Here is a 13,935-nt window from a genome sequence, read left to right as displayed (position 1 = left end):
GGGACACAGGTCTGGAGGAAGTGTTAGGGCTGACCTGAAAACTGGAGTAACTAAATATAAGTTTATTGTTAAAATTATAACAGCTTCTAAGCCATGGTGATGACTCCATGCAAGAGGGCTGTACCCCCACCCATGAAACTAGTTTCTTGTAGTTTGACATATTAAAATGTAGAAATCCCTTGTTCCCCTCTGTCCCTAGGTAGCAACCATGATAATGAACAGTAAAAAAGAAACATGATCATGGTCATAGGCTATAGAAATGAACATAATAGTAGTAAAAATGCGATGGTCACTATTTGGCTTGTTTACTTATTTTTGTGTACTGGATTATTTTAGCCTGCTCAGGCTTGTTTAGTGGTAATGCCTGCCGAGCCAGCCGGCAGTGAATGGGAAACCTGACTGAGGGTGGCGAGCATTAAGGAAAAGGAAAAATGAGGCAAGAGAAAAAAGACAAGAGATAAAGATGGGGTACGGGAGGTCTGCAGCCGTAAGGTTGAAACTCAAGACTTCAGCCATGTTTATTCTTAACTTCCAACTTATATGCAGTTTGAAAACCAGGAAACAGCATAGGCTTAAAATTCCAGAACACAAAAAGGCTTGGAGTTACCAATACCCGATGATACCTAAGACAGGATGAGGTTGGTTAACATAAGAATGGACTCATGGCAGACAGAGTTAAGCATTTCCGATTTTCCATTAAGCCATGTCCTTGCACGTCCTTGAAAACACAGCCAGAGGTCAGGAAGAATTTAGCTGCTAGCTCGGCTCCCAACAGTAATGGGAAAACATGGTGGCAATTATTAAAATCAAGTTGGTACTAGGTCAGCCTGACTGCAAAATTCTGCTTCTGTAAACAGCTTGCTTAACCCATTTGTGACTTGCTCTACCACATGCATTATCCCCCTGCATCAGTGCTACTTGACCACCTGATGTCAATTCCTGATATCGAGGACAGTTCCCATCATCAAAGCCAAATACATAACTTAAAGGGTAGATAGCCAATAGAAATAGGTATAGATGTGGGCTTGATCTCATTTGGCAAATGCTTACAAGTAACTAATTATTCCTCTCCTACAAGCCCCCTTTGACCCCCAAAAGGAAGGATCTTTGTATGCGGAGGAAACTTGGCTTTTTCCATGCTTCCTGCTAACTGGACCGGATTGTGTGTGGTTGCTTTGTTACTTCCAGACCTTGTTCCAGGTAGTGAACTGTTACCCATTCGTAGTTTTTATATGATAGGAGGAAGAAAGAAAAGAGCAGTTCAACTTAGACCCCTTTGGGCAGGACTAGGCGTAACTGCTGCCCTGGGCTCGGGAACTGCAGGCCTAGGAGTAGCTGTCCATTCTTATGCAAAACTGTCTAATCAACTAATAGAGGATGTTCAGGCACTATCCAGCACCATAAATGATCTTCAAGATCAAATTGACTCCCTGGCTAAAGTAGTCCTACAAAATAGGAGGGGACTGGATTTACTTACTGCAGAACAGGGAGGGATTTGCTTAGCTTTACAGGAACGCTGCTGCTTCTATGCCAACAAATCTGGGATCATTAGAGACAAGGTCAAAAGGCTCCAGGAGGACCTGATCAAACGGAGGCAAGAACTATTTGACAGCCCATTGTGGACCGGACTGAACGGACTCCTTTCCTATCTTTTCACTAGGCCCTCTGTTTGGAATTTTATTTGTTGTGGCCATTGGCCCCTGTATTTTTAATAGAATTATGAGCTTTGTAAAACAGCAAATTGACTCCCTTGCATCTAAACCCCTTCAAATTCACTATCATAGGCTGGATTTGGCCATCCAAAGACAGGACAACAGCGGTGCGGTCACTGTGTCCTGCTACCTGTTTGGCCAGGACAGAGAGCCTTGTGCCTCCAAGGCGGCCGGAACCCGGACCGGCTAGACACATATGCCATGGGCATCTATGGGAGGGTAGAACCTAGCGGTATCTGCCGGCAAGGGCTATAAACAATTGCCGTTAGGGCTCGTGGAAGCATACCCATCTGCATAGAGGTTGGATCCATTTAAAATCCTCTCCCCCCCATTCCCGACATAACTGTACAACAACTGTCTTCTGAAGAGCTGGCTATGTTCTGGGCCTTCCACCCCCACCAAAGTAATAATTGGCTTTTTAATTATAATAAAAAGGGAGGAGATGCCGAGAACCAAAATAGCTGTCAGGATGTAACTTAAAGAAACGATAAAACTTAACTGATAAGGAAACCTGGCACCAGTTGTCATGCTCTAACAATAAGACACTATAAGACTTAACTGATAAGAATGTTTGATGCTTTTACAACCTTTCCTGTTAAGCCTAATACCTTGTCTAGCTTTAATTAACAAACTTATGAACTTCACCCAGTCGCTATGCTGAGAAAGAGCATCCCACGGTTCTGTAACCTAGGAACCTAATGACCCTGTCTACGTGAGTTACCCTCTGCTGACTACTATATAAGCTGCCCTGAGAAAATAAAATTTGGGACCTTGATCAGAACCCTGTCTTGGTCTCCCTCCTTGTGTCAGGTTTGTCTCTCATTCAGGTCAGTTCCCCCTCGGGCTCCAGTTGACAAAACCCCGTGGGCCGGGGCACAGAATGTCCTGAACAGACAAATGGTGTTGGGATTTGCACCACGTACAAAGCCGACAGCCGCGACAGTCCTAGAAGAGATAAGAGAACTGCGGTGGCCTGGACAGGAGAGGGGGCACTACACACCTGTGGACAGTCCATGGTTATAAGATTAAAATATTTTTGTGGGATGGGCCCTGGTGGCTCATGCTTGTCCTCCTAGCTACTCAGGAGGATGAGATCTGAGTACTGAGATTCAAAACCAGCCTGGGCAGAAAAGTCTGTGAGTCTCATCTCCAGTCAACAATCAAAAGCAGGAAGTGGTACCATAGCTCAAGTGGTAGAGCATCAGTCTTGATCAGAAACTCTCAGGGACAGCTCCCAGGCCTGGATTTGAAGCCCTAGGAATCACACACACACACACACACACACAAACACACACACACACACAGATTTACACAGAGTCAGAAATACTGAGCTTGCATGAACAAAGATTGTATGCTAGACAACATTTGTGTTATGTAGATTTTACTGTCATGCCTTTCTACACAATTCAGATAGAAATGAGTGACCTTCACTTTTCCTTCTGTCTCCAGGCACCAACTGGATGATTGGGATTCTGTGTCTCATTCTCAGCAAGGGGGATCCGGAGTGGATCCGCTCTGTGCCCATCTGGGAAAGATCCCCGTGGATCGAGACTGAACATGGACCCGAAATAATAAGAAACATGAAGGAGGACCCCCGCCTGCTCTCCTCCCACCTGCCCATCCAACTCTTCCCCAAGTCTTTCTTCACTTCCAAGGCCAAGGTCTGTGCTCAGTGATTGATAACTGTTCAATCAATATTTGCTTTTTTGTGTGTGTGCAGGTTCTAAGGCTTGAATTCAGGTCATCGGCAATGTCCCTGAGCTTTAATGCTCATGGCTGGAGCTCTACTACTTGAGCCAAACCCTGCTTCTAGCTTTTTGGTGATTAATTGGAGATAAGTGTCTCACAGAGCTTTCCTCAGTTTGCTCAGGCTGGCTTTGAACCACAATCCTCAGATCTCAGCCTCCTGAGTAGGTATGGTGGCGTGAGCCATGTTGCCAGGCTCAATCAATACTTTTTAATCCTGAATCCCAGTAGTATAGTCCTGGAGATCAGGCCCAGCAGCATTTGCCTACAGAAGTTCACCGTGGCCCTGAGGTTTTTATCCATCAGTTAAGAGTCCTCAGACCCAAGATCTGAGCCCTCACAGATGAACTGGGTGCCAGAGTCTTCAAAAACTACCTTATAGGGTCAACCAGGACTTACAAATAGGCCGGGCAGTGTCTCACACACCTTTCATCCTAGTTACTCAGGAGGCTGAGGTCTAAGCATCATCATTTAGAGGCAGTCTGGGTAGGAAAGTCTGAGATTCTCCAATGAACAAATACCACAACAGAAGTGCGGCTCTGGATCAAGTGAGAAAGTGCTATCTTTGAGCAAGAAAACTCAGGGCTGGCAGCCAGGCTGTGACTAAATGCCCCAGGACTGGCATACACACACAAACATGGCATTTAGGCATCGAGCAGAATGTTGTTTTTTCAATATTGGAACCGTCGTTTAGAACTTGGCTGAGGAGAGATGAAAACCATGCTTAGGGGGAAGATGGCATTGACTTAATTTTTTTTTTCTCCTTACCTCCAGTCTTGAGCGCAAAGGCCCAGGGACAGCACCCAGATCCTGAGTTCATCCACACTACTTACACACACCTTCACACACATACATACAGAAAATCACACAAAGAAAGAAATCTGTGTCGTCCAGAAATGAATGGTAGGACACTTCAGTACCTGGTGTATTGATCTTCTTCTTGATAATTGTCAAATTCTCACTTGAGAATTGTCCAAATGCCTTTCTCTAGGTCTGGTAATCCTCCAGGCTCTGTGCTCTGGTTATGGTTCCACTACCCATAAAATGAAATCCATGTGCTCATCTGTGGGATTAAATCCTTCCGGTCCTCTTTCCTTTCCTCCTCCATCCCTTTCTCCCTCCCTGCACCCAACTCAGCCTCTGTCACTCGAATCTGCTCATGCTCTACAACCACAGCCACAGCACCACGTCCCGTGTTCTACCTGGCTGGTCCTGGACGTCCCAGGCCTGTGGCCCGACTCTCTCCTGCTCTCCTTGTGGGGATCATATAGTAGCTCATTATTGAAGACCTGTGGCTAATGTGGTAGAACACCAGCCCAGAGGATGAAACCCAAATATTCACAGAGAAACGGCTGCACAATCCAAACCAGGTTAAGTGATCAAAATGGAATATCGCTCGATGTTGAAAAGGCAGACAAAAAAGACCCATGTGAAGCACATGAGGCCAGCCTGACCTTACAAAACAAAAACAACAACAACAACAAAAATATCCTAAAAGAAGTCATGTGTGATTTATCTCACATACAATGCCCAGCATTGCTGAAGTCCTAGAAGAGCTATAATCCTCAGAAGTAACCATAAAATGACATCCAGGTATTCAGTGCTTGGACTAAATCCTCTGGTCCTTGTTCCTTTCCCCCTCCATCCCTTTCTCCCTCCCTGCACCCAGCTCAGTCTCTGTCACACGAGTCTGTCATTGCTCTTGGCTGCCTGTCCCTTCTTGTGCTGCCTCCAACACTCCCTCCTTCTGAGAGCCACTCTGTGTTCTCCTTCTACTGCTTTTCCTTCTTGCAGGACACAGGGAGCACTGTGGAGAAGATCTGCCAGTTCCTCGGGAAGAAGCTGGAGCCTGAAGACCTGGACTTGGTCCTGGAGAACATCTCCTTCCAGGCCATGAAGGAAAACACGATGTCCAATTACAGCCTGCTGGGGGAGGATTCCATTCCTGCTGGCGTCTTATTGACCAGGAGAGGTGTGGAATCGCTGTGGTTTAAAGATCTGTCAGAGACCAGGAAGGAATTCTTGACAGACCCTTGCTTCATGGATATAGCTTTATAATTGTTTTTTGTTGTTGTTGTTGTTGTTTTAATTTGTATATTAGTCCTGGGGCTAGAACTCAGGGTTTGGGTGGTGTCCCTGGGCTTTTTTTTTTTTTTTTTTTTAATTTTTGCTGAAGGCTGATGGTCAACCACTTGGGCCACAACTCCACTTCGAGCTTTTTGTTGGTCCATTAGAGATCAGAGTCTCTTGGACTTTTCTGCCCAGAGCTGGCTTCAAATCTGTATCCTCCAATCTCAGCCTTTTGAGTAGCTAGGGTGACAAGTGTGAGCCACTTGTGCCTGGCAGACTTTATGGATTTAGTTGGCATTTTTATTTCTTCATCTCAAAATGATGTTTTGCTCCCGTTGCAATCTAATCATTGAATGATTTGTTCTTTGCCTGTACAGCTCTAAGCTCTTTGCACATTCTGAACAATTGCCCCGCCTCTCCTGAAGAGGAGTTTCTCCCATTCTGAAAACTGGCTTTGTTGTTTTCTTGTTGCTTTTGTGTTGGGGAGCAGAAACTTTTTAATTTTATGCAGTCATATTTGTTCATTTGTTCTATTTCTTCTTGGCTGAGGCTTTGGAGTCCTAGGCAGAAAATTATCATCAAATTATTAAAGTAACCAGACATTTCCTGTTATTCTTTTATGAAATTGAAGGTTTGGGGACTGCACAGAAATCTAGTCATTCTGCTAGGCCTGTGTTTCAAAGGTTTGATGTCTTCATCATGGCCCAATGGTTTTGCTTTTTATGTTTCATTTGCATTTTTTCTATTTTCCTGTTTCTTCATTGCTATTTCTAAGGCAACTACGGCTCCCTGATCCCAGAGTCCTAGTTTCTGTCTTGTTTGATGCTTTCTACAAAATCATTTTCCTCAGGGTTTTTAGGACAACACCAAATCCATTATTGAAACTCACTGATATTGTGGTAAAATTCTTGCCTGGCCTGGTGCTGATGGCTCAGGCCTGAAATCCCAGCTATGAGATCTGAGGATCATGGTTCAAAGTCCTACAGGCAGGAAAACTGTGAGATTCTTATCTGCAATTCATCAACAAAAAAACAGAAGTAAAGCTGGGACATGCATGTCAAAGCACCAGCCTTGGGGAGAAAAACTCAAAGATAGCACCCACACCCAATACTGGCACACCGATCTGCACACACACACAAACTTAAGGGGTACAGAGATACATGTGCACACACACTAAGCTGTACACATGTGCACACAGACATAGGCACACACCCTTACACACTCACATATGTACACACACATGGACTCATGCACACACACACAAACACACACACACACACACACTTCTTGGCAGTTCATCCCTCTGAGCTCCAGTCTCCATCACAGTTGTATGGCAAGGAGTCAGTGGGCTGGGCCCTTTGTGCTCTGGGCCTCCTCTGATCTCTGTTTCTCCACGGCCTCCAGGCATCACAGGGGACTGGAAGAACCACTTCACCATAGCCAAGGCAGAAGCCTTTCAGAAAACATTCCAGGAGAAGATGGCGGGACTTCCTGCAAAGCTCCTCCCATGGGACTAAGTCCACACTTATCCCTGTATCTGTGGAGATGAAGATTTGTAACCCCTTGGGGTCAGGGCATAGGTCTTTCATTGATTCTGGTGGTTAGAATTTTCATGTGCATTTGATACCTTGTCTGATAAAAATCACTATGGCACCATTTTTCCATTTCTAACATCCCAGGTATTAACAAATCTTACAAAGCCAGGCACCGATGAGTCACGCCTTTTATTCAAGCTACTTATGAGGTTGAGAAATGAGGATCCAGACTAGAAGCCAACCAGTCAGGAAAGTATTTGAGACTGTTATCTCCAATGAATCAGCAAAAAAGCTCTGGGCAGGGCTAAGTGGTACAGCAGTAGCATTGAGCTAAAAAATTCAGACACAGTGCCCAGATCCTGAGTTTAACACACACATATCCAGGTCTCTGAGAATCTGTTTTTCCCTCTGAGTAGGTCCTCAGCTCCCCCCAAATCCATCCCAGCCTTGCCCTTTCTGCACCCTCTGGCGACCCCATGCGGCACACTGTGCCAGGCACCTGAGTGTGCACAGTGATCCAGGCAGCAGTGCTGGGTAATAGGGCTCGAAGTGCTCAATGCTAATTGGACCTCATCACAAGTTCATAATTGGCTCAGCTGAGACCCAAGCCTTCAAGAAAACCTTCCAGGAGAAGATGGCAGGACTTCCTGCAGAGCTCTTCCCATGGGACAAAGTCCAGACTTATCTCTGTGTCTGAGGAGACGAAGACTTGTGCCACCATCCAATAGAAGTGATTGTACTGTCTGCCAGAGGGAATCATAGCACAAATCCATCACTCAAATTTGGAGATCTAAATTTTCCTCTTGCATCTTCAGTTCAATCATCAGGGTGGGCATTAACCCTTCTCCATTCAGGGCATTATTAACTTTATTCTCATTAGAGACATCCTGTACAGAGGATTTTCAATGACATGATTCAGGTTATGACTACATTGCTATACCATATCATGCCTCCCCTAGCTCTCTCCATCATTCCCTCTCATCTCCACACACAAGTTGCATAGTAAACTCCATCTATGTCCACTTACCTCCACTGCTTCAATTATTCACTTCCCCCTGTTATGCCTAGTTTTCCAGTCCCCAAAGACCACCAAGGAGCTGATTCTGATGCAAAGGCACTAGAGTCTTTATTGCAAGCTCGAGCCTGGACTCTCAACCGTCACCGACCAAGCAGATCTGGATTGAGAGCCCTGATCCTCAGATAGGCAGGGTTTTTATTTTGATTACAACAGGGGCAGGGTATTTCCAACTTCCCAGATACTTGACTGGATGGCATTAAGCAAGAAAGTCTTGTCCTATTTCTATTGGCTATCTACCCTCTCAGTTATGTATTTGGCTTTGATAATGGGAACTGTCCTCAATATCAGGAATTGACAACAGGTGGTCAAGTAGCACTGATGCAGGGGGATAATGCATGTGGTAGAGCAAGTCACAAATGGGTTAAGCAAGCCGTTTACAGAAGCAGAATTTTGCAGTCAGGCTGACCTAGTACCAACTTGATTTTAATAATTGCCACCATGTTTTCCCATTACTGTTGGGAGCCGAGCTAGCAGCTAAATTCTTCCTAACCTCTGGCTGTGTTTTCAAGGACGTGCAAGGACATGGCTTAATGGAAAATCAGAAATGCTTTACTATGTCTGCCATGAGTTCATTCTTATGTTAACCAACCTCATCCTGTCTTAGCTACCATCAGATATTGCTCTGGAGTCCATACTTATGTTAACCAACCTCATCCTGTCTTAGGTATTGTCTGGTATTGCTAACTCCAAGCCTTTTTGTGTTCTGGAATTTTAAGCCTATGCTGTTTCCTGGTTTTCAAACTACATATAAGCTGGAAGTTAAGAATAAACATGGCTGCAGGCTTGAGTTTCAACCTTACGGCTGCAGACCTCCCATACCCCATCTTTGTCTCTTGTCTTTTTTCTCTTGCCTTATTTTTCCTTTTCCTTAATCCTCGCCACCCTCAGTCAGGATTCCCGATCACTGCCGACTTGCTCGGCAGGTGTGGAGCCCAGAACAGGAACCTGAACTCCTGGAACAATGGCACAGGACCCCCGCTCAGGTAAGAACGTCCGATCACTTGGGAAGGAGAGCGGGAGAGAGAGAGTATTGTCGGGAGTAAGAAATTATGGGACAAGGTAATAGCCACACGCTCTACATGCAGGCCCTCAAAGGCATGCTACATACCCAGGGAGTGAAAAATGGCAAAGTCAGTTAGAACGTTTCTTTCATTTTGTTGAGGAAGCGTGCCCCTGATTCCCAGAGGAAGGAACCATTAACTTAGAAACTTGGCAGAAAATAGGAAAAAAGATTCAGGAGTATTATGATGCAAATGGCCCTGAGAAAACCCCAGTGGATGCCTTTATTCTCTGGAATCTGGTCCGAGATTGTTTGGATCCTAGACATGAACGGGTTAGATTTGATCAGTCAATCAGAGAAACTGAACAGGGGCCTGATGAACATCACCCAGCCCCTGGAGCTTATGCAGCTGCCCGGGAAGAGCTGAGAAAATTAGTAAGATCTGAACCCACTGGGCTAGATATTAAGGAAGACTCAGATGGCTCAGACTCTGAGGAGAAATTATGCAATGAACCTACTATAGATAGATTAACTCATGTTGAGAAAATGCTGGAATCAGCCATAACCCTGTTGTCGCAGCTTCAGCCAGGACAACAAACTCCTGCAAAGTTAGAAACTTGAGGGCCCCGCCCACAATCTCAGCGGACTTTGATCCTTTCCCACCACCCCCACCACCTGCTATTGTCTCACCACCAGTACCATCTCAGCCTGCGCTGTTAAAGGCGCCTGGCCCTACTAGTGGTGAACTCCTTTGGGTCAAGTCCTAATCCTTCCCCTAAGCATAGCGCCCTGCAACTCTCCCAGGCACAGGCTGCTCATAAAGGGGAGGACATTTCTGGTTTTCACTTATTCCTGGTAAGGAGGACTGGAGATAATGAAGCAGTCCACCATCCTTTGCCATTTAAAATAATTGATCCAAAGAATGCTTGTGCTCAATACGGCCCTACAGCGACATTTACTCAAGTCATTCTTGATGCCTTGGATGCTAAAACTTTATGCCCAATTGATTGGAAACAGTTAGCTAAGGCTTGTCTTAGTGGAGGAGATTACTTATTGTGGAAGTCTGAATTTGTAGATCAGTGTCAGGCAACAGCAGAGACCAACAGGACAAATAATGTGCCTGCTTCACTTGCGGAGCTCGCTGGGGAAGGTGCTTACTCTGACACTGAGACCCAGTTAGATTATGCCCTGGACGTTTATGGTCAGGTAAGTGCTGCCACTAAACGTGCCTGGAGTAGACTTCCTAACTCTAGTAAGACTGAAGACCTTTCCAAAATTAGACAGGGGTCAGATGAACCTTATCAAGACTTTGTCTCTCAGTTATTGGAGGTGACAAACCGTCTGATCCGAGATGAGGGTGCCAGCAAGATTCTTGTACAACAATTGGCATACGAGAATGCTAATGCAGCTTGCCAAGCAGCCATCAGGCCTATTAAGAGAAAGGGAGAAATAACTGACTATATACGGCTTTGTGCAGACATTGGTCCATCCTATATGCAGGGCCTCAGGCTGGCTGCAGCGCTCCAGGGCAGACTGTAACTGAGTTCTTACGCACCCCCCGTACAGGGGGAAAAGGAAAGGGACATCTGCGCACTGCTGGGCCTTCCAGCAGCTGTTTTTCCTGCGGACAAATGGGCCACTTAATGGCTCACTGCCCTAATCAGGAAAGGAGAGCTAAGCTTGGAACTTGTCCCCGTTGTAGAAAAGGGAAGCATTGGGCTAAGAATTGCAGATCTACTTTCAATGACTCTGGCCGCCCGATTTCGGGAAACTGGCAGAGGGGCCAGCCCCTGGCCCCGCAGAGAAATTTTGGGGCAGCTCCTTCCTTCTCCCAACCTCAGGCCCATCCCCCGACAACTCGCAGCTACAATCAGTTTCCTGTCTCCTCCGAGCAACGCCAGGGAGTGCAGGACTTGACCTCTGTTCCTCTACCGGCACAGTACTGACTCCGGAGATGGGAGTCCAGGCCCTCCCTACAGGACTCATTGGCCCCATACCGAGGGGATCCATTGGCTTACTGTTAGGCCACAGTAGCTCTGCACAGAGAGGCCTGCATATTATTCCAGGAGTGATAGATCAGGACTATACTGGAGAAATAAAAATCATGGCTTCAGCACCTGCTAGTGTTATCTCTATCCCTGCAGGACAAAGAATTGCTCAGCTCATCCTTGTTCCTTTAATTTCAGTCGGTGCCTCAGCCACTACTAACCCTAGAGGAGAAAGGAGGTTTGGGTCCTCAGACATATTTGGGGTTCAAAACATAAAACGGGAAAGGCCCGAGCTTACAATTTATACACAAGAAAAGCCCTTCCGAGGTCTATTAGATACAGGAGCAGATGTGTCTGTGATAGCCAAGAGACATTGGCCTTCCAACTGGCCTCTTACTGCGTCTCTTACATCCTTACAAGGGATTGGCCATGCCACAGACACCCAACAAAGCAGTGCCATCCTTAACTGGAGAGATGGTGAGGAGCATTCTGGGACTTTCCAGCCTTATGTATTAGATCACTTGCCCATAAATTTGTGGGGCACGGATATTATGGAAAAGAAGGGAGTTTATTTGTTTAGCCCTAGTGACGCAGTCACTCGTCAACTCCTAAGTCAAGGGCTACTGCCTTCAGGAGGATTGGGAAGTCATCAACAAGGAATTAGAGAACCCATTCAACCTCAGCCCCGACCTCCTAGACAAGAGCTGGGATATTTTTAACGGGGGCTGTTGGGCTCGTTATCCTCTCCCGGCTTGGGTACTTATTTCTTTCTTTCCACCCTCCCTTTCACACCCTCTCCCCTAGTCATCCGACCCACAGATAAGCTAGAGTGAAGTGGGGGAGTCAGCTCCGACCTGTCGTGCACGTGGCCTGGCCGCGGATGTGTGCCCGCCTCCTTACCCCTAGAATTCTGACGTACACATGCCACGGGGTCAGCTTCTTAGAGCGAACTAACTTTATTGAGACAAGGACAAGGGGAGATGATTCGGAGGGAGGGGTTTGGCCAGGATGTCGATAGGCTGAAAGGTATCACCTGACCCCCAAGAGCTATCGTCACTCAAGCGCGCCAAGCCAGGGTGGAGCTTGTAGGCACTGAGCTGGCTAGGATGGTTGGGGGCTGTTTGCCCAACCGGTTTCTCTGGATTCCCATCCAGAGAGGGTAGCTAGGCCGCATTCCCCAGGGCTGGGGGAGGGGCATCAAGCCCCTTCCATCAAGGCCAAAGATGGATCCCAACATCTGCCTCTTTTATATTTAATTAATTTTTTTTCTTCAAACAGCAGGAGGCACCCTACTTGAGAGCGTGCCATGTCTTAGGTTGCCCCCCTCAAGGGGAGTCATACCCGTCTTGGGCTAATGCCCTAGCTCTTCAGGCTGACCTTCCTGCCAGGCTGGCGGGCCCAATGAGAGGCCTTGGGGAGAGTGGGATTGGCACTCAAAAGAAAGCCCTTATAATTTTCTCTCTTGCCAGCGGACCTCAGTGAGCAGCAGGTCCTAGGGGCTGAGTGACGAGCCTCATGGGGTTCCTATATGTCTAAAAGGCCAAAGGCTGCTTGATACCTAGACATCTCTGGCCCATCGATTACAATAAGAGACCCATGTGTCTAGCACAGGGCAATGTAAACATAATGTAAATGGGAGCATCAAGCAGACATGAGCATAAGCAATCATAATACAAGGCAAATGCAAACATGAGCAACTGTAACACATGAGCAATTACAACATAGACACAAAGAAATGGAGGGTCTCTTATCTGGCTTGGTCCATAGAAAACAGAGGAATCCTGGTCCAGTCTAGTGTCGCTCAAGGTAGCGCAGATGGCTCTTCCTTCCCTCGATGGTGAGGTAGAGGGGCAGGTTCAGGTCCTGGCGATGTGGCAGCCAGGGTGCTGGTAACTTAACAACTGAGGTTAGTAAACACTTCATAGTAAACATTGCAGCAAGGTGCCAATACCTTGCTTATTGTAAACATTTATCATAAAAACATTAAAGTGTCCAAGTCCTTTAGCTCTTATTTCCCTCCAGGGGGCTGCTGCTCATCCTGTCCCTCAAGCTGATCCTATAACATGGTTATCAGACACTCTGGTGTGGGTGGATCAGTGGCCCCTATCAATTGAAAAGATTATTGTTGCCCAACAGCTGGTGCAGGAACAGCTGGACTTGGGCCACATTGCTCCTACTACCTCCCCATGGAATTCGCCTATTTTTGTTGTTAAAAAGAAATCTGGTAAATGGAGACTCCTACAGGATATCCGACGAGTAAATGCCACTATGGAACTTATGGGGCATTACAACCAGGTTTGCCCTCTCCTATGGCAATTCCTCAAAATACATACAAAATTATAATTGACTTAAAAGATTGTTTTTATACCATACCCCTTGCTCCTCAGGATTGCACACGCTTTGCATTTAGTGTCCCCTCTACTAATTTTAAAGAACCTATGAAACGATACCATTGGCTAGTGTTGCCCCAAGGCATGGCGAATAGCCCCACCTTGTGTCAAAGCTTTGTAGCGCCGGCTCTCTCTTCTCACAAAAATTTTCCTTCTGTTTATGTTATTCATTATATGGGTGATATTTTATTAGCTCACCTAAACCCTGCAGTAGTACACCAAGCCTTTGGACAATTGAAACAAGATCTCACCTCTTTGGGTTTAATAATAGCTAGTGAAGAGGTGCAAGAGCATCCTCCGTATACTTATCTTGGTCATACTTTGGGTCCTTATTATTTTACTAGTCAGAAATTACAGGTTAAGACTTCTCATTTGTGTACTTTGCATGATTTTCTAAAATTTCTGGGAGATATTAA

At 46.1% G+C, this 13,935-nt stretch overlaps 1 protein-coding gene across 1 annotated transcript in view; it reads left to right on the top strand.

The window, feature by feature from the left end:
* LOC125368437 (sulfotransferase 2A1-like) overlaps window positions 1–7,388 on the top strand; it is a 108,558-nt gene extending 101,170 nt beyond the window's left edge. Inside the window, exons 4-5 of the mRNA XM_048369407.1 lie at window positions 5,253–5,430; window positions 6,933–7,388. Coding sequence (XP_048225364.1) covers window positions 5,253–5,430; window positions 6,933–7,045 — 291 coding nt within the window. The 3' untranslated portion in view covers window positions 7,046–7,388. The remainder of the gene's footprint in view (window positions 1–5,252; window positions 5,431–6,932) is intronic.
* The last annotated feature ends 6,547 nt before the right edge of the window (window positions 7,389–13,935 follow it).

Source organism: Perognathus longimembris, chromosome 20 (assembly GCF_023159225.1).
Source record: "Perognathus longimembris pacificus isolate PPM17 chromosome 20, ASM2315922v1, whole genome shotgun sequence".
NCBI lineage: Eukaryota > Metazoa > Chordata > Mammalia > Rodentia > Heteromyidae > Perognathus > Perognathus longimembris.
Note: the sequence above shows the minus strand (reverse complement) of the source record. Positions and strands in the feature narration are given on the sequence as shown.